Source organism: Myxocyprinus asiaticus, chromosome 14 (genome assembly GCF_019703515.2).
Source record: "Myxocyprinus asiaticus isolate MX2 ecotype Aquarium Trade chromosome 14, UBuf_Myxa_2, whole genome shotgun sequence".
In the NCBI taxonomy this organism is placed as follows: domain Eukaryota; kingdom Metazoa; phylum Chordata; class Actinopteri; order Cypriniformes; family Catostomidae; genus Myxocyprinus; species Myxocyprinus asiaticus.
In genome coordinates, this window is record NC_059357.1 from 10,097,780 (window position 1) to 10,121,918 (window position 24,139).

A 24,139-nucleotide genomic window follows, 5' to 3' on the forward strand; every position below is an offset into this window, starting at 1 on the left:
CATTGCATATATGGTTTTTGTGCCTATGCTCTAGATGATAATATTTCCCCAAAGTTTAAATGGGTCATATAAACTATACAGAACCTGTCTTCAATGGTGTATGTGACGATTTATTGGGAAAATACCCCCAAAACACACAAACTTAAAAAATAAATAAAAAAAAGTGCAAATAATACAGATTTCTGCAGTTATGCAGATTTATACAAGTATCATTAGCTAGCTTGTGTAGCAGTTTTCTCCATGTCCCTAAGAATTTACATTTCTGGGTGTAAAAGTGAAAGTGTGGGCATGGATTTAGTTAGCGGTTCAGTTATTCAAGCCCCCACTACGGAAGGCTCCGCATACCTCACGATACAATGGCCCTGTTGTGTCATACAGGACTACCACCCTCACCACCACCGACCACCTTCATTCGACTGCACATTGGGACAAAATACTGGTTCTCCTTACACGCTTAGTTTAGGCTCCCCAAAAGTATTTGTTAAATGTTTTATAACTAAATACTTAGTTACATCTCTCTCATCTTTCAAGTTATTGGAATTTAACGTGTTTGTGGATTACAGTTTCCTCGACAGCAAGGACGACCAATGATTTCACGAACACCAGATGAAATGTTTGGAGCATCAATTCGACTGCCTCTTGTGCCGAATGATGGATCGTTATTGGAATTATTATACTTCTCATGAACGAGTCTAGTTTTTTAAAGACTTTTTTGGGGACAGAAGATGGCGGAAGATAACCTCCTCCAGGCTGCGTAAGGTTAGTACTCTCTATGAAGATTCAGAACATAGTATTTAAGTGACTTTAAGATAAAGAGATTTATTTGCTTCAAGGATGTCCTGTAGGTGAGATGTTACTCAATGGAAAAATAATCTAATTTTGCAACAACAACATGAAAAAGTACCAAAAAGTCAAAACGTTTCTAAGATTTTCTTTAATCTTCCTCTTGGTCAAAACAACTATAACAGGTGCAAGCTGTGCTTCATTCAAGTCTATTGGGCAGTCAGGGACGAGTCAAGATCACTTCTGACAAACATAAGGTCGACCACTTAACATGCTTTATTTCAGCATTCAAAATAATTAAAAACATCTCAAATTATTATACATATACAAATAGGTACAGATCCTCTTGTTTTAACCCCCCTATGGTGTGTCTGCTTCTCTCATTATTTTAGGACTTTTCTATTTTAATGCCTGTTGTTCTCTTTAAAAACCCTGTGTAAAAACAAAACAAATCCTGATTACAGAATCATGGGAATTAAGTGGGGGTATAGCCGGAAGCAACTGGACAAAAGAAACCAAAAGACAACAACCAAAAAGTGCCAAAAAGTTGTTTGGAAAATAAAAACAGACTCCACCTGCTTATTCTACACTTGTAAAGACTGTGTGTATCACAGCTACAGTACTGCTTCTTAACAAAAGCTCTGCTGTTTGGCTCTTAGCATACACTTCAGAGAGAGAGGCATCTGTTACAACTGGGCAGCAAGGTATTAGGATTTTTTAGCACCAAAGGCCCTGTAAGCAAAATCGATAAACAATACATTACTTTAAAAAAAAGCAAAAATCTAACACACCTTGCTAACAGGACCTCAAGAGGAAATAGCACCTTTACAGCTGTCACTTGCTCATTTAACCATACTTCTGCCAGGTAAAATCCTGACCTGGTGTAGGTCAACACTGGGAATTGTAGTTGTTTCTTTTTTGAGGTAGCCATAAGACATCAAAATAAAGTCGAACCCCTGTCTCTTCTGGTCGTTCTTTCTGTGACTCTTTGAAAGGAACATTGCCATTCGGAACCCGGTGGCTAATGGGTATAACACAAAGACGCTTAAATGTCATTTTACAGATTTATTTAAACACCTGAACATGGTACAAAGCATTTGGTTTCGCTCTTTCATTGTCCTTCCGCAGTGGTTGAAAAAATGTCACTTGTATCAGTTTCTTTAAAACTCCAGGGGAATTTTACACTTTATAAGTATATATTATTTTCTTGTTGCCAGTGAAACAAATGAGTCTTCTAAAGTGTCCTCAGTGTGGATGGTGACAGAATAGTGGTCCAAAAACAAAGCCTGATAACACAAAACCACTGTCTTCTGAAGCGCAGGTCTAAGCAAGTGGACCATTTGGATAGCCAAATTGAATTCTAGGGTTTGATTTTAATGCATAGAAAAGGTTTTAGAGAGATGATTGCTAAAAACACACACGCACACAAACAATCTCAAGTCCAGATTTCATTTTTTACAAGAAGCAGACTGGGCCAACTTCAATGCCAAATTCCTGATTAGGTGCACCAACGTCCATAGGGGCGATGTCAATAATAGGCAGACGGGATGTTTTTGTTGTTTTGTAGTCGATGACTGTCTTGCCCCATGCACCAGTGTGCGACTGGAGAGATGGAAAAAGAAGAAGAGGGAAAACAATTAGCATATTTACATTGTTAATGAGCATTCTTTTGTTGTTATCTTGTACATTTGTCTCCAAACTAACAGCAAGCATTTGGTAGGACATTGTTTCGTTTTATTCCTTGAACTAAATGGTTCTGTCTGTATTATTCTCATAGGCACTTTGGATAAAAGTGTTTGCTAAATGAACAAATGTAAATGTAAACAAGAAATAGTGCTTGTAGTGTAATAGACTTGTTATTAGCGGTTAATCACATTTTCATAACAGATTTGGTATTAGCTCACATATTTAAATAAACTTTGTCACTTTACAGTTTAATAAAGTGGCATTAATGCAGCCATAGATTATTTTTCTTTTTTTTTTTTCAGTTTTGCTGAGATGTTGGGATATTAAGAAACGACAAAGATTAAGAGGTTTCATACCGTGCAACCATCCTCAGTGACGCTGTATGTGAAGCGGCTATTGCCCTCTGCTCTGATCTCAATCTCGTTGGAGCCCTGCAGCAGAAGAGCCTTTTTCAGGTTGCCAGAAGCCTGGTCCATGTATGCAATGCTGTTCTTGCAGTGGTATGTGATGTTCTGGGTGGCCTCTGTGGACATGAGGCGCAGGAAGGTGAGCTGAATGTTCACATCCTCAAGCTTGGAGTTCTCGCTGCCATACTCAAACTGAAGGAATTGAGAACAGAAGATGAGCAAATATGAATGCATGAAGAGAAATTCTGTTATGCTCTTTGGCCTTGTTGAGACAAGAGGGAAAAAGCCTCACCTGGAAGCCATCGGTCATGGCCTCTCCGAACCAGACGTGCTTCTTCTCCTTGATGTTCTTGCTTGTGTACCAGTTCTTCTGGGGAATTGTGGACTGTGTTGGGTAGACACAGGTCTCCCCAGTTTCCATGTTGCAGTAGACCTTGATGGCATCCTGGTTGCAGCCCTGGTCAGGGTCAATCCAGTACTCACCTATTTTTTGACAGAGGAATGGGATTAAAATTGGTATGGTATTGTGGTACAGTATGATGCTGGGCAAAAGGCATTTGTGCCGTTGTTTTGTGCAGTTGAGAGAGCGGCCATTACATACCGCTCTTCCAGTCTGGGTGGCACATCTTCAGGTCACGGCAAGTGCGTGCAGGGTTCTTTTTGGTGCCATCTGGGCTGATGATGCTCTCAATCTGCTGGCTCAGGGACTTGAGGGTGGTGTCAACCTCAAGGTCGTGGTCGCGCATCACATTGGCATCGTCGGCACGGTAGCTGCGGAAGGGATCAGGGGCCTTCTCCTGTGGCTGGGCAATGAAGCCGATATCAAATCCACCACCAGAGGGTCCAGGAGGTCCAGCTGGTCCGGGAGGTCCAGGTGGGCCCTAAACCAGAGAGTGAATCAAATATGGAGGGGGTTAAAATTTTTGTTTGGTTTAATGAGTGCATACTCGTGTATTCGAAATTATCACCCACAGCTGGTCCAATTTCTCCATTGCGACCACGAGGTCCAGGAGGTCCAATTGGTCCAGGAAGTCCGCTCATGCCATCTTTACCAGATGGGCCAGAAGATCCAGCAGGGCCCTATTAATAAAGAGAAATATCCAAATCCAATCAAAATGAATGTTAAGAACATATGTAATACCTCCAACTCCAAAACACATCCATACAGAAATCTGATATATGGCCATACATGAACATATAAAATTATAGTTCTTGAATATATGTGCCTATATATATATATATATATATATATATATACAGTATATACATAAGTATGTGATACATTTGTTTTAGCAGTGAAAACTATACATGAACATACATAATATTCAGTATATGTGGTGAATATGTTTTGCCATATATCAGATTTCTTTTTGACAGGTCATCATGTATATGCTTCATCTAGCACAGAAACAAGCCAGGACAAATATTGTGGCATATATTATGTATTTTGTGAGAATACTTACTCTAGGTCCAGCGGGTCCAGAAGCTCCAGCAACTCCAGGCTCTCCAGAGGGTCCCTACAGGAAAGCATACAAAAAACTAAGTTCCAGCTGAGAATTACAAACATTTTAATCAACATATGGATATTATAAGCCATTTAAGGTGTACCCTAAATGGAGTCACTTACAGGAGGTCCTGGGGGTCCTTGCATTCCGGTAAATCCTCTGTGTCCCTTCATGCCTCTCTCTCCGGCCTCACCAGTCTCACCCTTGTCTCCACGAGCTCCAGCGGGTCCCTGCACAAAGAGATGACACTCAGTTTCCAATACAGTATATGTATATGCTACACAAAGTCCAGTTTTTCAACCCTTAGGTGATTTGAGTAGGGACTTACAGCAGGTCCACGGGGACCAGCAGGACCAGCAGCACCAGCAGGACCAGAAGGCCCCTGAGGAGGAAAAAATGGATGAGTTTTAGCTATCTTTGTTAAACCACTCAATGTTCATAGTGCAGTTCTTTATTGGAAATAGGACACTTACAGTCTCTCCACGGTCACCAGTCTTTCCAGCAGGGCCAACGGGTCCAGGAGCACCAGGGGGTCCAGGGGCACCTGGAGTGCCAGCAGAGCCAGTCTCACCACGGTCACCCTATGTTGGGAACAGAATACTGTGAGGGACAAGGTGCTAGTGACACTGCAGATGTTATACTTTCGTCTGTTTAGCTGATATGTGCTGTTTACATAATGAGAAACCTTGAAGAGTACAGCTCACCTTGGGGCCAGGAGCACCATCACGTCCAGCAGAGCCCTCGTTACCTGGGGTACCCTAATGAAAGATAAATCATTGTTTGTTAAGAGTCAACAAGACAAGAGAACATATAAACTAACAACTAAGTTATGTAACTGAAGTGCAACAGGTAATGGTGTGAAGGTATGTATCCTCACCTCACGACCAGGCTCGCCAGGTGGTCCAGCCAATCCAGGGGGTCCCATAGGTCCAGGAGGACCACGTTCGCCAGAGGGGCCACCAGGTCCCTGCTTGCCAAGCTCTCCCTAGATCACATCACGATGAAGAGCATAGTTTGTATCGATGAAAATGCTTCAACTATCCTATATCTACACTGAAGTCAGCATAAATAAATAAACTATGAATAATCATAACACTCACAGATGGGCCGGGGAGACCAGGGAAACCACGCTCGCCTCTTTGTCCGGGCAGACCAACAATACCACGCTGTCCAGCAATACCTTGAGGTCCAGGGATACCAGAAGAGCCCTGCAAGAAAATGTGGATATTAGTGAGATAATCTAGGAAGTACATCACAGAGGCAAAGCCATCTATTTTTTATAGACTTTTCTGTATTTTTGTAGCTAGAAAAAAGTAAATCTACCAATCTGTTCTTGTTAAATGTGTAGTGCCTGAATCCTTTATCAAATGTATTTTATAATTCTAAACTATACAGCTGCTTTAGGACTGAAACTCAAAATCAGTTACTGTAATATGAAATTGTTGTGTTTTAGAATATATGTGTAAAATTTAATTATGCTGTTTGCATAAGTATCCAAGTCCTAAGTTTCAGATGCTCTGGGTTTTCACAGATGACAAACAATTGGGTCTACCTGTGATTGACTAAATAACTACTAAACAGAAAATTCAAAGCTAAAAGTTTATTACTAAAGCTGTGAATCTAAATGATAACTGTGAATATTATGACTAAAGAGCAAAAATAAAGTAAATAAATTAGGAAAAGGGTCAAAAATAATATGTGTGTGGATGTTCCAGAGGGCACTGTTTAATTATCAGGAAGTGGTGCTATATCAAACCATCCAGACACTGCTGAGAAAATGTTGCATAAATAATTATTTTCATGAGCAATACGACAACTTGTGAGAGAAGCAAAAGAGAGGGCAAGTTTAGTAGCTGAGAATGGCATAAAGGTTAATCATCAACCAAATCATGAGCTCTGCATAACATTGGCCTCTATGTGAGGGTGATTTAAAGGAAACCATAGCTCAAAAAGAACTATTTGAAATCAAGTCTGGAGTTTGCCGAAAATTCTTACTATTGGGCCAGTTGTGATGTGGGGAAAAGATTTTGTGGTTAGAGGAGACCAGGATAGAGCTTTTAAACCCAATTCAAAGACATATGTATAGTGTACATAAAACACTTCCCACAGCCCAAAAAACACCACAGCAATTGGAAGTATAGAAGCTATAGCATCATGATGTGAAGCTGCTGTGAGAAAGTTTTCTTTTAATCAACCAGATTGTCTGCAATGGCCCAGACCTGATCTCAATCCCAAATGAGAAAATGTGGCGCACAAACATCATCTTTTCTAACTAACTTGAACAACAGGAACAAATCTGCCTGGAAAAATGCATCAAAATCAGAACAGTTCACTTGAACAGTGTGTGGACTGGGGATACTTCAATACAATATAATGAGAGAAATGGTTAAGGGACCTGAATAACTTTGCAGGGCACTGTAATTTTCTCTCTAGTGTTTTGGCTTGGTTGGTTATGTGTCAGAGTCTGAGAAACTTTGGTTATTGATTGGCATGAGACACTTACAGGAGGACCCTCAGCTCCAGGAGCTCCTTTCTCACCAGGGGCACCAGGTGGTCCAGCAGCGCCAACCTCACCAGGGCGACCAGCAGGTCCAGTCTCACCACGGTTACCTTTCTGGCCCTCCTTACCAGATGGTCCGGGAGGTCCTGGGGGTCCGGAGTTACCCTAAGAAAGACAAAGATCAGACAACAGTTATTAATTATGGAAGAAGATCCCAATTCTGATTCCAAGTCTTAATGTAATGTATGACGATCTGAATCAGTATTGAAGATGTTCTTACAGCGGGGCCGGGAGGTCCAACTCTGCCAGCAGCACCAGGGAAGCCAGTAGCACCCTGAACAGAAATTGTAAAAATGGATTAGTTCTATTGTGATATGTAAGTTCCAAGTACCTTTGATAGCAATCATTTTGATTGTGGTAAGTATTAACATCTAGTAACAATGAAGAATACTCACAGGGGGACCAGCTGCACCACGGGCACCCTTGGGTCCAGTAGAACCAACAGGACCCTGTATGGCACAATTCAATTAATTTCATAAATAATGCTTGAATTAAACATTAGTTTAGAAAACTTTGATTATTATGTGGGTTCATCGAACATTATAGATCCAAATGAGTATATATTTGGAATAATTATAGACAGTCCTCACTTGAGGTTTTGGACTAGCAGTTGACAAAAATCTAAGACAATTGTCCTGATTTGAGAAGGTTACAGTGGATTATCACACCTGAGGTCCAGGGGCACCAGTTGCTCCTGCAGGTCCTGGAGCACCAGCATCACCCTTAGCACCATTATCTCCAGGCTCTCCCTTAGCACCAGGCAGACCATCAGCACCCTATTGGAAAGAAATGAGATGATTGAACTATGAACCGGCCAATAATCTTTAAAACATGTTAAAAGGTTATCCTGGTGGTTTTTACTCACAGGAGGTCCAGCAAATCCAGCAGGTCCAGGAGCACCAGACTCACCACGCTCACCCTATTGGTAATTGTAGAAGAAATGATGGTGTCAAGACATTTTAGTAAAACTTGCTTCAGTTCACTGTTTCTTCAAATTGTGCTTATTTTGTTCACCCTAAACTAAAAGGCAAGGATTTTACTTACAGGTGGTCCACGGGCACCAGTAGGTCCAACAGGTCCAGGAGCACCACTCTCTCCCTATGATAAGGTACAAATTATAGAATACATAGTGGAATAGGCTCTTCAACAATGACAATCGATCAATGGAATCCAGCTCAAAAGAAACTCACCTTATCACCAGGAGCTCCAGCAGGTCCAGGAGGTCCAATTGGTCCAGTCATACCACGGATGCCATCCTTACCAGGGGAACCATCAGTACCTTTGGCACCTTGGTCACCCTAGGATAAGATTTTGCCATCAGTGTTGGGAATTGGTCAATAGGCTAACAGCATTAGCCATTGCATTGTCTGATTGCATATGTAAAATGCAGGTCTAAAATCATTCACTGAACACTTTTTTTTGTCTATATGCACTGAGTTGTCCAAGTGTCTATCTACACATGTTCTTGTCAGGCTATTACCTTAACATCTACTGTGCTTTGGGGAGGTGCACTTTAGCCTGACTTGCTAAGAGATCAGGTCAAGTTATAATTAAGTTAAAGTTCTTCAAGAAATCTCTAATTGTGGTGTGATGTAGTCTAGGACTCTACATAATTTGTGTTTGGAAAACTTAATGCTAGTATGTGCTGTCAAAATACAGTACTAAGTGTGGTAGGACAGGCCTTTTTGACACTCACTCTGTCACCCTTGAGACCTGGCAGACCAGCAGCGCCACGCTCACCAGGCATGCCTTGAAGTCCGGGAGGACCCTGAGCACCAGGAGCACCTGCTGCACCAGTATCACCCTAGGAAAGCAAGAAAAATATTTATATTTAGGAAATTTCTTTGGATTCTGCCTAGCTGTTTACTGTTGTGAACGAGTGGTACCTGTTCAGCTTGACCAACACTAGTGCTTGAGAATTATGTGTCAGGACAGGTAAGACTCACCTTGGCACCATCGTTACCAGCTGAACCAGGAGAACCACGGGCACCAGCAGGACCAGCAGGGCCAGGGGCACCACGCTCACCAGGGAATCCTCTGTCACCCTGGGTACAAAGTAGAGAGAGAGAGAGAGAGATACCATCAGTTCTTGGCCATCATTCTAATCTGGCAGTTAGAAGGTTTGGCATTATGGACTATGTGGCATTTTTGTGATCATGCTGTAGATACTCACTCTGGATCCTGCAGGTCCAGGAGCTCCAGCCTCTCCAGAGAGACCCTGTAATAAGGCAAAATAGGATTGTTAGAATGAGCCAATATAACTTCAAAGGACTAATATTTTCTTACGTACACTTTCCTATTGATTGAGCAAGCTCTGCATCATCTATTCATGCAAAAGTTGAAAATGATATACAGGGTTGGGTTCACACAAGGTCCTTAAAGTGCTTGAATTTAGCTTTTACAAATTTAGGTACTGGAATACCTGGAAAATCGCAATGTTTTGTTAAAAATTGCTTGAAATTAAAATGGAAAATTTCTACACGTTTAGCATGCCAGAGAAACACATTCATTTTTCAAATTTCTTTGATTACATTCACAATATCCCCTGCAAACAGCGCACATTTAAACTACCCAAGATTGGAAGGGGTCATCTGACGGACATTAAAATCGACTAACCACAGCTTGTTTTGTTTTTCTATGTGACACGTGGGGCAGGTAAAAAAAACAAAGGTCTGTGCTTGTGTTGTTGCCGAATGTCGATGTGGATACACAGACCTCTACTCGCATGCAACCAAATTTTGGGCTAGGTGACAAAATGGCTGTCATTAGCCAATGGCCAGTAAATTACTCGCTAGTGTTTGAGTTATGCAGTGGAGAAAAAGTTTAGCACGACATCCTTTCACTGCATGTTGTGTCGCATGTGCGCACACTCTAAAGCAAATTTACTTTATGAATTGGCTGCATGGGATGTGACCAGTGTTTGGTTGAGTAGTGATATGCCATAATTATATTGCATTTAATGAGGTCAATTCTGATTTTGGTGAAACTTTGCCACAGTTTTCACAACATTCCCCCTTTTGATGCCTTACTCTACAGACCTTCTACAGATTCAATACACATTATGAGTTTAAAAATGTGGTTTGGCCTGCTTACACTAACGTGTAATGTGTATCCATCAAAGATGAGATTCACACAATCAATTCTCATTGAATGTCTCTTTTAATATCCTTTCTGTTCTTTACAGTCAGTTGTTATGCGATATGCCTATGCGATACAGAAACCGTGCAACTCTCTTGATAATGTGCGCTCAACCGAAAATCACGTCAGATGCTCACTCATCAGCTCATCATTATAATACTGTATATGCAATTTCATGACATCAAATTAATTAAAAAGTGTTTCAAAACCTTTGACCGGTAGTGTATATTGTGCATTACTTTTCCTGGCCAGTTACCTCTTAATTTGTTAATGGTCCACTCATGCCATTTAGGAATTACTGTAATTACGAGTTTTGAAAATATTGTCCACATAACGCGTAATATAAGTTGTGAACTCAGAATAACATGAAAACTTAGAGTTCTCTTACTTATGTGAAGTCCATGAAAATAAAAAATTGCCACTGGAAAAAGTATTTGAAAGTCCTTGATTTTCATTTAATGATGCCTGTGTGAACCCTGGATATGTCATTCTACATATACTGTATGTCTATGCATAGTGTACTCTGAGAAAAATAGTTGTCATACAATCATTTAATCATGTCTAATCATTTAAAATCTTGCTAAAAGGTTAGATTTTATAGGATTTACTGTAGGTTAGATCTCATAGGATTTACTGTAAAATTAATTTACAATTTTATGCATTATAAAGGATGTTGTGTACCAACACTAGTAGGCAAGTCTTACCTGCTCACCAGGCTTGCCAGGCTCACCAGTGGCACCCTGAGGTCCTGGAAGACCCTGTAATGCAGATGCACAACATAAAGATGAGGTTACTGAATTCCTATAGCAAAAACGTCATGTTTTAGTGGATTGGATATGTAAGATAAGTGAGCGCACTTACCTGGAATCCAGGAGGACCAGCAGGTCCCTGCTCACCTCTCTCACCAGCAGGCCCCTATTCAGTAGAAAAAAATGCCATGAGACATAATAGCCATAAGTGCTTTATTAGAGTAATTATACATGGATGCTACATGGAATGTAAGTATTATTTATGAATATGCAGATTAAAATAGTTTAATAGTTAAGCCATTATTTGAGATAAGACACTAAATATGATGGATTAGCAGGGCTGTTGTTTATGATGATGTAATAATAATGCGAAATGACAAGAAACTCTGTAAGATACATTGCGAGATATTGAAAGTGCTACTTACAGCAGGTCCAGGAGCACCAGGGGCACCAACATCACCATCCTTACCGGGAGCGCCCTATAGTCAAGCACAAAACAATATAATAATGCCCGGATGAAGATTTTAAAAGGGTAAAAGTAGACTGTGTTATGCAAAATGAAAGCTACAGAAACTTACAGTGGCACCAACAGCACCCATCACACCTCTCTCACCAGGTTTGCCAGCCTCACCCTGTTCATGAGCAAAAATAAGTCACATCAAACTTAGAAATCCTAATGTAACAAATACACATGGAACCTGACCTCAAACGGTTCTGAGACTAAGCAAATAAGCAACATTTAAAGGATACAGTCAAGCTCTGCCTGGCTATTTTTTCACAGTTTAATTTGTTCAAGTGGATTGTGATGGTAGACTGATGAAGCTATATTACTGACTGTTTAGGAGCTCAACAAACAAGCCCTCACAACTCAAAGGAACAATATTAAAGAGAGTCTAAAGTACTCACAGCAGCACCCTTAGGTCCAGGGAATCCCATGACACCAGGCTGTCCTCTTGCTCCAACAGCGCCAGGAGGTCCAGGGCGGCCATCTTGTCCAGGAGTACCCTGTCAGATATTCAAACGAAAAGGCTTTGTGAGCTTTGTAATCCTCATCAATCGTGTATGAATGTCTGGGTATGCATTGTCAATTTAAGTAGATTGGACTGAAATTTATACAGTATATGAGGTAAATAAGTCAGTGAAAACTGAGTTTATAAAGATACATAATCCATGTTATAGGAATATAGTCAGCGTGAAGCTGATTATGGCTCAAACTGACATAGGCTTCTGGCTATTTACGGCAATTTGGCAGTTGTCTTCTTTTTTATTCCCTTTTGATTTATAGTTACCCATACTTTTGTTTCTTCTCACAACGGGACATTAACACATTCGATCCAGGTGTTCAAAATAGCAGTTTTAGGTCTAGTATTGCTGAAATTGAAACCCTGTGCTCAATTATATGAATGATGTTAGACCACTGCAGCATTTAGTTATGGCACCATGTGGCTTATCTTTTGGAGAAGAGTGGGTTTGGTTTGACATTATAGAGAATGCAAAAAGGGGGACACTCACAGCAGGTCCAGTCTTGCCATCAGGTCCAGGGCTGCCAGGGCTACCAGTCATTCCCTGTAATGGACAAGATATCAGAAGGGGTCAAACTATGGCACTGGCACACTAATACACAACCAATGCACAGTGATATAGCATTCCAACTGATGTCAGTTTTCTCACCTTGGATCCTGGCATGCCAGGTTCACCATTGCGGCCAGGCTCACCAGTAGCACCCTTAGGTCCAACGGCTCCAGGGCCTCCACGCTCACCAGGGGCACCCTGTTACAGAGACCAGAGAAAGTGACACAATTTACTACTGCTGGAATATGCTAAATGGATATTCTGTCAATTGAATTTCATGTAAGTATTGAAGTCAGTTTAGTTATTAGGTCCTATACGTTACTAATAGAAAAAAGGAAAGTCATTAATATGAGAAACTGTATATCTTTTGAAGACTTACCTTAGGACCTGCAGATCCATCAGCACCAGGGAAACCACGAGCACCTGGAGCACCCTGCACAAAGAGTTGTTTTGCTGTGGTCAGTGCCACTAAGTTTATAACTTGTTTGAGTAGTATTTCTACGTACTGTAGGTTTTAAATTTGATAGAAAAACCTCTGAAGAGGGCAGTTTAGGTCTCCATACATAATCTTATGTAAAACACTGACTAAGATGATCTGGATAGACTTGATGTAGGTACATACACGTTCTCCAGGGGGTCCACGACCACCGGCAGCACCAGGTTCACCACGGGGACCTCTCTTGCCCTCTTCACCAGGGGGGCCAGGGGGACCCTGAACTCCTTGGGCACCCTGGGTAGGCACACCAGAAAAGGAGATGTTTAGAAATTAAACAGAAATTAAGATAAATAATCAATTATTATACAAACAACTGGAAATACAAGTTGCTTTGTGAGAAAACTGCTACACTAGACACAATCCTAAGATAAAGTTGTGGAATGGTTCACTTAAATTTGTATGATTAGATTCCTGATAAGAACTATAAACTTACAGCCTCTCCCTTAGCACCAGCCTCTCCTTTGCCACCAGGGGCACCAACCTCACCCTACAAAACAAACAAAAAGGGTAAACAAAAGTAAGCAGGTAAACGTACAGTACATACAATACAATACACATTTTGTTTCTAAAGAAGAAAATATTAAACTGCAGCTGACCAAAGTGCTTTTCAAAATAATTAAGAATCATAATAGACATTTATAAAAATAAAATCGATATACATTATACGTTCAAAAGACTCATCAACAGCGTTATCACAATTTGTCTCAGTATTTTTGAGGAAAAAATATGTAATTGTGAAATAAGCTTAAAAAATGGAGCTGATGATTCATAAAGAATTTGACACTTACAGTGTTACCCTTGGGGCCAGGGGCACCAGATGCTCCAGAAGGTCCAGGAGGGCCACGAGGTCCAGGGAAACCAGGAGCACCAGCAATACCAGGAGTACCCTGCAGGTGGCAGCAGAGAGAGAAACATAATGTGGGGTTAATTTACTAACACCAAAGTTCAAATCCAGAAAGATACCATATGGGGCCTATAGAAGAGATGTTCAAAATAATAAATAAATATATTTTTATAAATAATAAGATGATACTTACAGGAGCACCCTTAGGACCAGCAGCACCATCAGCTCCATTGTTACCCTACAGTAGAAAGAAAGCAAAACATATGGAACTGTTTCAGGATGGAGTTGCACAAGTGTTTTAAAAATGTACTTAATATATATCCCTGGGTGAAATCTATCAAATTCAAAAGATTCACTTACAGCGGGTCCAGCGGGACCAGCAGGTCCAGGGTTACCAGGCTCACCACGGGCACCCTGGGGTCCCTCTGCACCACGAGCTCCTTGAGGACCAACCTCCCCCTGGAGAAAGCAGATAGAATGAGTGAGGTGCAGGGTGATAGGTCAACATAACACCTGTATTGTTTAATAGGGGGCATCTCAAACCTTGAATCTAAACAAGAGTGCTATAGGAGGCATCTCAACTCTCAAATGTCAACTAGAGTGCTATAGGGGCATCTCAACTTTCAAATGTAAACTAGAGTGCTTTTAGGGGCATTTCCACCCTGAAATGCAAATTAGAAGGCTATAATGGGCACCTCACCCCTAAAATGAAAACTTGAATGCTATAGGGGCTATCTCAATCCTCAAATGTAAACTACAGTCCTATGATTGCATCAAAGGGACACCTCAACCCTGAAATTGAAATTAAAGTTCTATAGGGGCATCTCAACCCTGACATATATATTAGAGTGCTACTGGGGGCATCACAATCCTAAAATGGAAATTGTAGTGCTATAGAGGGCATATCAACTCTAAAATGCAAATGAGAGTTATATAGGGGACCCTACAACCCTGAAACTGTAATTAGAGTGCTATAGGGGAATCTCAATCCTTAAATAGAAATTAGAGTGCTATATGGGGCATCTCAACCCTCAAATTGAAATCTGAGTGCTGTAGGGGGCATCTCAACCCTCTAATGCAAATTAGAGTGCTATAGGGGACATCTCAATCCTCAAGTAGAAATTAGAGTGCTATAGGGGGCATCTCAACTCTAAAATGCAAATGAGAGTGCTATAGGGCAGCCTACAACCCTGAAATTGTAATTAGAGTGATATAGGGGGAATCTCAATCCTTAAATGGAAATCTGAGTGCTATAGGGGGCATATCAACCCTGAAAAGAAAATTAGGCTCCTATAGGGGACATCTCAACTGTCAAATGGAAATTAGAGTGCTATATGGGACATCTCAACCCTCAAATGGAAATCTGAGTGCTACAGGGGGCATCTCAACCCTGAAAAAAAATTAGAGTGCAATTTAGGGCATCTCAACCCTGAAATGGAAATCTGAGGGCTACTGGGGACATCTCAAACCTTAAAGAAAATTAGAGTGCTGTAAGGGGTATCTCAACCCTCTAATGCAAATTAGAGCACTATAGTGGACATCGCAATCCTCAAATAGAAATAAGAGTGCCATAGGGGGCATCTCAACCCTGAAATGAAAATCTGAGGGCTATAGGGGGCATCTCAACCCCAAAATTGAAATCTGAGTTCTATAGGGGGCATCTCAACCCTGAAAAGAAAATTATAGAGTTATAGAGGCCATCTTAGCCCTCAAATGGAAATCTGAGTGATTTATTGTGTAAAGAGTCCACAAAACCCCCACAATATTATCTGTACCTCTATGATGCTAGAGAATGTCATCTTCCTATGTCAACTCTGACTTAATTTACCCAATTAGAGTGCCTACTTGTGGCACCTTCACTGTTTGTTTGGAGGTCAAATCTACAGTATGTTATCATAATGAGAAAATCAGACATTTTTTTCTTACCTTAGCTCCAGGGCCACCAGGGAATCCTGGGGTACCAGCAGGGCCAGTTGGGCCCTAGAAAATAGACAAAGAAAAATAAATTATAGTGAGCCAAATTTGAAGGATCTTTTCAAATTTCTTCATCATATTGATCATGTTTATTGAAACGATATAGTTATGGTGGTTTTACAGAAATAATGTGATGTGTATTTGTGACGGTTTTCAATAATGTATTGAGTTTTAAAAAATGGTTACTTACAGGAGGACCAGCAGCTCCAGCAGCACCATCATTACCACGAGCACCCTGAAAAAATGGAGTAACAATCATTATATAAAGCCATAATGGGGAGACCATCATCACAGAAACTAATAGCAACTCATTATTCCAAGGTGCAATCTGTGCACTACAGAGTAGATGATTTATTTAAAGGATTATAAATACTGTGCTTTAATGGTATGTTAAAGAGATAAACATTTTAGCATGTGTCAAACTAAATGCCATTAAGCTACTCTAAAAGACTGAAATAATTTCTGTGGCCATTCTTTTAATATGGGTGTGACTGTCCTTTGCTAGCAAGATATATCATGGCACATAGAGCTCCTCCACATATTCATTTCATCTTTACATATAATACTGGATCTCAATAGAAGGACAAATTTTAGCTTTACAGACCACTTTATCAAGGTCATACGGTCACTTACAGCAGCACCAGGAGGACCGGAACGGCCTCTCTCGCCAGGCAGACCGCGAGGACCCATTGCGCCAGGAGTTCCGTTCTCACCAGGGTTACCAGCCTCACCCTAATGGACAAAACAGCATGTTAAGTGATCTGCTACTGTTGAAATTTAAATTGAATCCAAGTGTGATATTGATTCAGAATGTGCATTTCACCTTAGGTCCAGCAGGGCCAGTGTCTCCCTTAGCTCCATCTAGACCGCTGAATCCCTGAGGTAGAGAGGAAGGAGATTTCAAATATGTTGATATATGTTGACAGTCATCAAACTAAAGGAAACACTTCCTGGAGCACTCACTCTGTGTCCCTTGATGCCTGGAAGGCCAGGAGTTCCGGGGAATCCACGAGCACCCTAGATAGAGAAAGAAAGGGACAGGGGAAGGTGGAGATTTCAGTTTTCACAGCCTTACAAAAGTTGTTTGCAGTGTCTCTCTCTCTGTGTGTCATCCAACATATTGAACTTAAAATGATATTATATAATCTAATAAATGAATCAATTGTCAAACAATCAAACAACAGCAGAAATAGAACACTAGCAAACTCACCTGTGCGCCTGTGGGTCCGCGCTCACCTGGGCGACCGGGTTTGCCAGACTCACCCTACAAAAAACAACACAGAGAATAAAATGAAAAAGAAATACCAAGAAAGAATAAGACAATAGGCCTCTATCAGACTGAATTATGGGTAAACTTTGCTATTTCGATCCCTGTCACAGGAAAAATGACAAGTTTTATGTGAACTAAAAAGATGTTGGATATCTTGAATGTTATTGGACAAAGAAAGAACCATGGCCAGAGGGCACATTCCCGGACTCATTTCTTATGTTCATAAATACTATGGTTAGCACCCTGAAACTGCATAATCATAATAGAAGTAGTATGCCATACTATGATAGAATTACAGTGCACTAATAAAGTCAAAGTTGGTGGAAAAAATTAGGTTATCCCCTACTTTTATTACCATAATTTTAAAACAATGTTGAGGTTAAATTGGATAGGTTACTTACATCTTCTCCGTTCTTTCCAGGGGGACCAGCAGGACCACGGGGACCCATTGAACCCTAAAGAAGGGAAAGCAGGAAAAAAAGCTAGGTTAATCTCACATTGTGGCTGCATGAATAAGTCACACTGTATCTTTTGTAGTTTATGAAATGTAAAAAGTGAAAAATCAACTAAAATCACTTTTAGCAGGATAAGTAAGATATCTTTGTTTTAATAATACACAAGAGTGGAAAACAATCTAGGGGGCATGAGGTTAAGTTCCATTAAGCTTGTGCCCTTTTGACCTCATTTGAGTCAAATGAGTCAAATTAAAGCCATTTCAAAACATTTAAGTGGGGTAAGAGTAATATTGTGGGTATATGTGAACAAGAAAAACACTCAGAAGTTTTGTTTTAAATGTTAACTCTTACTAACAGGTCACTAAAGGACAAAGACTCAGGATTTTGTGGGGTCTTGAAGTATCAGTCCTGAGTAAAAGGTGTGTATTTGATTTGAGTGTACAAATGATTGGTTTAGATACTCACAGGAGCACCAGCCTCACCAGGCTCACCAGGGGGGCCAGTAAAACCTTGGGGTCCCTGAAGAGGAGGACAGAGAAACACAATATTATTTTAACAACAGTTTAATGGGAACATTTCATGGAAAAAAATAAGAACTCAAAAGTTAACTTATGCTTTCTGGTTGGATCTAACTGTAAAGGACTTTGAAATACCAAAACTAAAGTTAATTTTATATTTATATTTTATTGTACTCAGAAGAATGTTTTATAAAAAATAAAATAAAAAATAAAACACACACACACACATTTTACAATAAAGTTGTATTAGTTAACATTAGTTAACTACATTAGTTAACATGAACCTACACTTTTCCAGTCCTTATAAATCTTGGTTAATGTTAATTACAATATATAATAATAATTTTTTTATTTAACATTAAAGTTGCACATTAATTAATGCATATGAATTATAAACTAAAATTGAACAATTGTAAATATATAAATTAACATAAACCAAGTTTATTAAATCCTGTTCAAAATATTGTTCATTGTTACTTCATTAAACATAATGCATTAACTAATGTTAATGAGTAGATCCTTATTGTAAAATGTTCCCTAATATTTTATTGTGTGTGCTCCAATTCTATGGTGCACATTTTAGTCTTCAAATACATTTTTATGCTTCGGTTTGATTAAAATAGGAACTTTCAAGTGGTTCGAAACCATATTATATGTGAAGAATTTAGGGTTTTTAAGAATTGTAAGTGAATACTCACAGCAGCTCCGGGAGGTCCAGGGGGTCCACGGGGGCCCATAGGTCCCTTTAAAAAGACAAATAAAGATTTGTTTAGTACACCTGCAACCTGAAGAAGTCATATTATTTACATGGTATTTTGTTTAAAGTTACATGCTGCAGGCCTTTAGAAGTCTTGTAGTAGCCTGTAGTGAGGCTGTTGAAGATCTAAGTATGTTTTATTTTTAGATGAAGAGACAAGAATGTAATAAGCAGGTGTTTGTATTTTAACTGTTTATCTGCAGCTGTCTGTGATGTTGTTTGTTCGTCAGGATCTAAGCAGACATGTTTTTAAAAAGTGTATCTGTCTCTAAATCCACACCAGGGGATTGTATATTTGTGTGTATGTACATGCATGTAATGAATGTGTGTATGTTAGCATATGTGCATTATACCATGGGGCCTGGGACGGCCATTGCTCCTCCGGATTTCTCATCAAAACCACCAGACATCTGAGGAGAAAAGTTCTGAAGAGACAAGGAGAAAAAAGACCCTGTTAGTCATTTGAACAGGAACCATGTAGTTTCTTCTCAAAAAGCATGAGGTGAGAGGCCCTCTGTACTATAACAATGAAGAAAGGGATTTTTCTTCATCTCCCACAGAATGGGATCAAAGCATATTAATTTCCATGTGCTTTGAGGAATCTTACCTGAACTTAATTAGCTAGGTCACATTTAGGGGTACATAATTAATGGGATAGTTCACCTAAAAATTAGGCTGCCATTCTGTCTAACATTTCCTTTTGTGTTCCACAGAACAAAGACAGTAATAGGGGTTTGAAACAACATGAGGGTGAGTAAATGATCACAGAATGTTTTTTTTTTAATTTTTGGGCATATTTACATGTGTGCAGTGCAACTATGGCTACTGCCCTCTGGGCACTGTCCACTCTAGTGGTGCTGAAATGTGACAGTTCTGTGACCTAATGAATTAATTTTATTTATTTATCACACATTATACATTTGCACATATACAGTGAAATTCACATATTTTCACATATCCCAGCTAAGCTTGTGGCTCCCCTGGAGCAGACAGGGTCAAGGGCCTTGCTCAAGGGCCCAACAGTGGCATCTTGGCAGTGCTGGGGCTTGAACCCCCAACCTTCTGATCAGTAACCCAAAGCCTTAACCACTGAGCCACCACTAACCTAACCTAACCTGCCCTGCCCTGCCCTGCCCTGAAGCTTTACTTAGATCACTGAATGGGAGAACAAAACTTCCAGAAGATTTGCACTAGGCCTAAAGGCACTTATAAGTCACCTCTTTAACCTGTCTGTTGGGAAGTTGTTGTATTTTCCCTCTTTAGTGTGAGATACTTACTCCACCAAGGCCAGGAGGTCCAGGGGGGCCTGGAGGACCAGGAAGTCCAGGCTGTCCGGGGATTCCATCATTGCCGGGAGGGCCGGGAAGACCCTATTTAAGAAAAGGTGAAAGAAAAATTAGGATTTGATGTTACACTATGTAACAAACATGTCCATACAGCCAGTGTTGTTCACATCAAAGCCTTTATAGTTCAAGATCATACACCACATCTATATATCAGTCCTTCTTACTTGGTGGTCTTTTATATAATTTTGTCTTTTCTTTACATTAAAAATAGACCAAATCATCTCACTGTGCCTCATCACAATTGTTCAAAGCATGTGTTTATAGCTAACATTATTTTGTTGCTATGAAGACATGACTGGAGTAAAACATATCAATAAATAAATAGTCAGTACTGCCACTTTCTCTCTTCAGACATAGGTGTACTAATGAGTTTGTCTCATTATATCACAAAATTCTCATTATATCTTTATATTCTAATGAGTTTATATTCTCATTAATATACACTTAGTTTAATATCTTTCTCATTATATTTAAAAAATGTTGTAACATAACATAACCTCACCACCAAAACTTAACTGCACTTTTAACTTCAAATTTAAAATAAAACAGGGTAAACGCAGGATCTTTTTAAGTTCACATTAAATTTTAAAGTCAGCCAAGTTAGAAAATACCATTAAAAACTATTCAACTATATGCAATATAAGCTATAAGGTACAACTCATAGATAGCCAGTGTTGGGTGTAATGCATTACTAAGTAATTAATTATAGTAATTAAAATTATTTTTCCTTGAAAAAAGTAAAGTAAGGGATTACTCTTCATTTTTCAGTAATTTAATTACAGTTACTTCTGATGTAACTGTGTTAAATACTGTTTAGACTACAGAACAATTCTATATAAAACAATATTGAATTTAAAATAAAAATGTAACTTCTGATATTAAAATTTGTTTTTTTAATTTAATGCTGCCCCCAACATTTTTTGGCCAGTACAAGAATAATTTATTTGATTTTAAATGATTTATTTGAAAGAAATAAAAGAACAGTTTCATGTCTATCCTTGTATTTTTCATCTGGGCGAGGTTGATAAGGGTTTTAAAAAGTAATTAGTAATAAGTAATGCAGTTACTTTTCAGACAGAGTAATTAGTACAGTAATCTAATTACACTGTAGAAGATGTAATTAGTAGTTAGTAATGAATTACTTTTTTTAGAGTAATTCCTCAACACTGTAGACAACAGACAACTTAAAAAAAAAAAAATAATAAAAAAAATAAATAAAAGAAATTAAGAACATGAGGATATTCAGTAGGTAAATAACATCCTAAATAAACAGACATATAAATAAAAAAGAGAAATATAAACCTACCCTCTCACCCTTCTCACCGGGAGAACCTCTAGGTCCCTAAGAGAAAGTGATGAATAAAAATATGTTTTTAGGACTTCACCATATAAATGAATATAATAATATTAGAACTTCACTAGACAAATGAATATAATGATTACTCTTAACTGGTTCCAAACAGGTTACAAGGAAGCCTTGTGTATGGCCTGCTTATTGTAGGATTCTTACTATTTGTATTAATGTTGTCTTTTTATAATACTGATCATATATAAGATCCCTCTATGAAGCAATCAATGGCAAACTCATTTGAGGTAATATAAGCTGAGTGTTTAATAGGGAGTCTAGAGTCTAATAAAAGTAAATCAACATTTACCTCAACACTGGGCTCCTGGAAATCTATCAAAAAAGAAAAAAAGAAAGATTAAAATCATATTAAAATAGCCTTATTTGTAAGATCTAATGTTTTTTTAGATCTAATGCCTTTAAAGAACTAATGCCACTTATAAATATTTATAATCAGCCCAATAGATATAGTGAAGGGTGAGTCTGTAGTTTTCCCCCATTTAGATTTGAGGCCTAGGCTAGGGCCTTGATTTAGGCCTACTAGACCAATGGCCAAGAGAGAAATTAATCCAGTGAGTGACCATAAGGCTGGAAGGTCGAAGATCACATGCAAAAATCCGAGGGCGGGGGAGTACATTTTGTGGATCCTTCTCATTTCCCCAAGGTAACAATTTTCCTCGGTAAATAAAGAAACAGTGCGTGAGAATCAAGGCGTCGTACCATCGTCTGGGCAGACGGGGCAGCACTCGTCGTGGGGAATCACTGGATTGGGGCAGTCGGTCGTGTCCTCACAGATCACCTCGTCGCACATAACGGTGCCGCTGTCGCACACGCAGATTTGACATGGCTCTGGTTTCCAGACATCCCGGTCATTGTAGACCTGGCCCTCCAACGTGCAGCTGCCCCCTGTGCCTGCGGAAATAACAAGATTGTAGAATAAGTAAATATTCGTCGCATATCTGAGTTTTGTCATCTAATGAGGATTAGATGTTCTTCTCACATTACAGAATGTCTTATTCAAGCCAACGGATTTCATTTCAATCCTTATTGAGGAAAGTTAAGGTTTGTCTTAGTGTAAGGTTGATCTTCCTCATAGAAGGAAAGTAGGAAAAAATTAAGAGTGCATCTTCTCTGGTGAAAAATCTCATTTTTGGATATGCGGATATCGGTTGACGCTCTTGTATATCATTTCTTGGGCACTGAAACCATTTTGGAGCTGGATGTTGAGAATTGTGGGTTTAAAGACTGACATATTGCCCTTTACAGAAAATGTGTTGATATGGGAAATGACCACTAGGTGGCGCAGTGCCGTTATGACCCAAATTCCATCATTTAGTGGAAAAACGCCCAGGGAAAAGTTTCCACGTCCGCTTGAAGCTGACCGTCCATTATAAAGTAATTGAAAACTGTCGGCTTGGCAGCGACTAACGTTTTCCTTGAGTGGAAAGTCTGCAGGGTCCGCATGTGTTTTCAATCATCATAAGAGGGGGAAAAAAGCGAAAGGAATTGGGCGGGGGGGAATATGATGTCATTGTATATTCAACCGCTGGGTGGCGCTGTGATACTGCCTGAAAAATATAAGTCTGGTAAAATTAGGGGTCTGGTCAAATAATTAGCCTAAATATAAAACATAAGTGAGAAGAATGAGAAAAAAGTGTGCGTGTGTGTGTTTTTTCCCAACTAGCTAATATTTGCCCCAGGCAGTTGCATCTTAGCTGCATCTTAACCAAACGCATGCATCTTTTGATTGTGTGTGTGTGTGTGTGTTTTTTTTCAGTGAATATTTCCATGCAAAATAAGTGTTCATTATGCCTTAATATTGAGTATTTTATAATAGTTTCCTATCTGCTATTTTCTTTTAGCAGCTGCTGAAATTTAGCTTGAGGACAACAATGTGGAGGAGAGCCTCCAAACCTGTGCCAACTTGCCTCCAAAGTTCGCGCACCCAGAGTTTGAAAAGGACAAGTGGGTCTAATGCAAGTCGCAATGTTCCTCTCACATTCCAGAAAAATAAAAAATAATAATCATGATAATAATAATGATAATCTATATTGTGCAGCATAAGCTATAGGAGATTTCTTATATAAGCTACTGCATGCTTTTCAGTCCTACTGCTGCCTCCCTCCCTCTTCAGCATCACAAAATTGCCTCACTCCATTTGCAACAACCTCCAGCAAAGCTTGAAAAGTTTCAGAAAAGTTTTACTTACGATCGTCCTCGCCTTGTCCTCTTGCCAAAAGCACAGTTGCGCTGAGCAACAGCGCCAACCGAATATCCACAAAGCTGAACATGTCTAAATATTAGACATGTAGACTCTTTGAGGCGAGGGAAGTTCTTTTTAGACTCCAATCATACAAGGTAGGGTCCGATTTTCTGTGACTTCAATCCAGACCCCAGCAGAAACTCCCTACTGCCTAAACGAACTCTATGTCGTGGCTTTTATACCCCAAACTTTCTGGGAGGCGCCGGGCGCTGCAGATAACTCAAGCATGTTCACATTTAATAGAATAGCGTCCCTCCTTCACCGGGGACAGGAGGGGTTGTCTTCAAAACTTTTTCACCCCGACATCTAAAGAAACCTGATCTCTTAATAAAAAGGTGAGGGTTTGCTTTCAACACTTCTTTTTGGTTAAGTTAGGTGGTGTGCCAAGGCAACCACCTGTATTGTGGGCATATCTCCAGACTTTTTATTTCCATTCTGAATTTTAGAGACACTGGGGCGAGACTTCTCTAC

The 24,139-nt window shown here is 39.6% G+C and overlaps 1 protein-coding gene across 1 annotated transcript; it reads right to left on the reverse strand.

Moving 5' to 3' along the window:
* Window positions 1–1,036: 1,036 nt before the first annotated feature.
* On the reverse strand, window positions 1,037–23,824 carry LOC127452223 (collagen alpha-1(I) chain-like). The gene is made up of 50 exons (XM_051717565.1): window positions 23,615–23,824; window positions 22,126–22,317; window positions 21,716–21,738; window positions 21,367–21,402; window positions 19,992–20,084; window positions 19,068–19,139; window positions 18,656–18,700; window positions 17,905–17,958; window positions 17,386–17,439; window positions 16,925–16,978; window positions 16,678–16,731; window positions 16,538–16,591; window positions 16,348–16,446; window positions 15,905–15,949; window positions 15,667–15,720; window positions 14,101–14,199; window positions 13,934–13,978; window positions 13,685–13,783; window positions 13,330–13,383; window positions 13,023–13,130; window positions 12,780–12,833; window positions 12,500–12,598; window positions 12,341–12,394; window positions 11,735–11,833; window positions 11,407–11,460; window positions 11,254–11,307; window positions 10,941–10,994; window positions 10,784–10,837; window positions 9,115–9,159; window positions 8,888–8,986; window positions 8,638–8,745; window positions 8,132–8,239; window positions 7,986–8,039; window positions 7,807–7,860; window positions 7,610–7,717; window positions 7,337–7,390; window positions 7,162–7,215; window positions 6,885–7,046; window positions 5,482–5,589; window positions 5,259–5,366; window positions 5,086–5,139; window positions 4,855–4,962; window positions 4,710–4,763; window positions 4,504–4,611; window positions 4,340–4,393; window positions 3,849–3,956; window positions 3,478–3,757; window positions 3,169–3,359; window positions 2,826–3,068; window positions 1,037–2,385 (listed from the first exon to the last, which is right to left on the reverse strand). The coding sequence occupies exons 1-50, from the start codon at window positions 23,694–23,696 to the stop codon at window positions 2,239–2,241; spliced, it is 4,347 nt and encodes a 1,448-aa protein (XP_051573525.1). The 5' UTR covers window positions 23,697–23,824; the 3' UTR covers window positions 1,037–2,238.
* Between the last annotated feature and the right edge of the window lie 315 nt (window positions 23,825–24,139).

What these genes read in the sequence shown, in the direction of transcription:
- LOC127452223 (XM_051717565.1), bottom strand. Translation starts at nt 23,696, where the DNA reads ATGTTCAGCTTTGTGGATATTCGGTTGGCGCTGTTGCTCAGCGCAACT. An exon ending in ATGGCAAGACTGGACCTGCT is followed by an intron (nt 11,834 to 12,340) that starts GTGAGTGTCCCC and finishes AATATCTGACAG; the next exon opens with GGTACTCCTGGACAAGATGG. An exon ending in CTGGACCTGCAGGATCCAGA is followed by an intron (nt 8,987 to 9,114) that starts GTGAGTATCTAC and finishes CTTTGTACCCAG; the next exon opens with GGTGACAGAGGATTCCCTGG.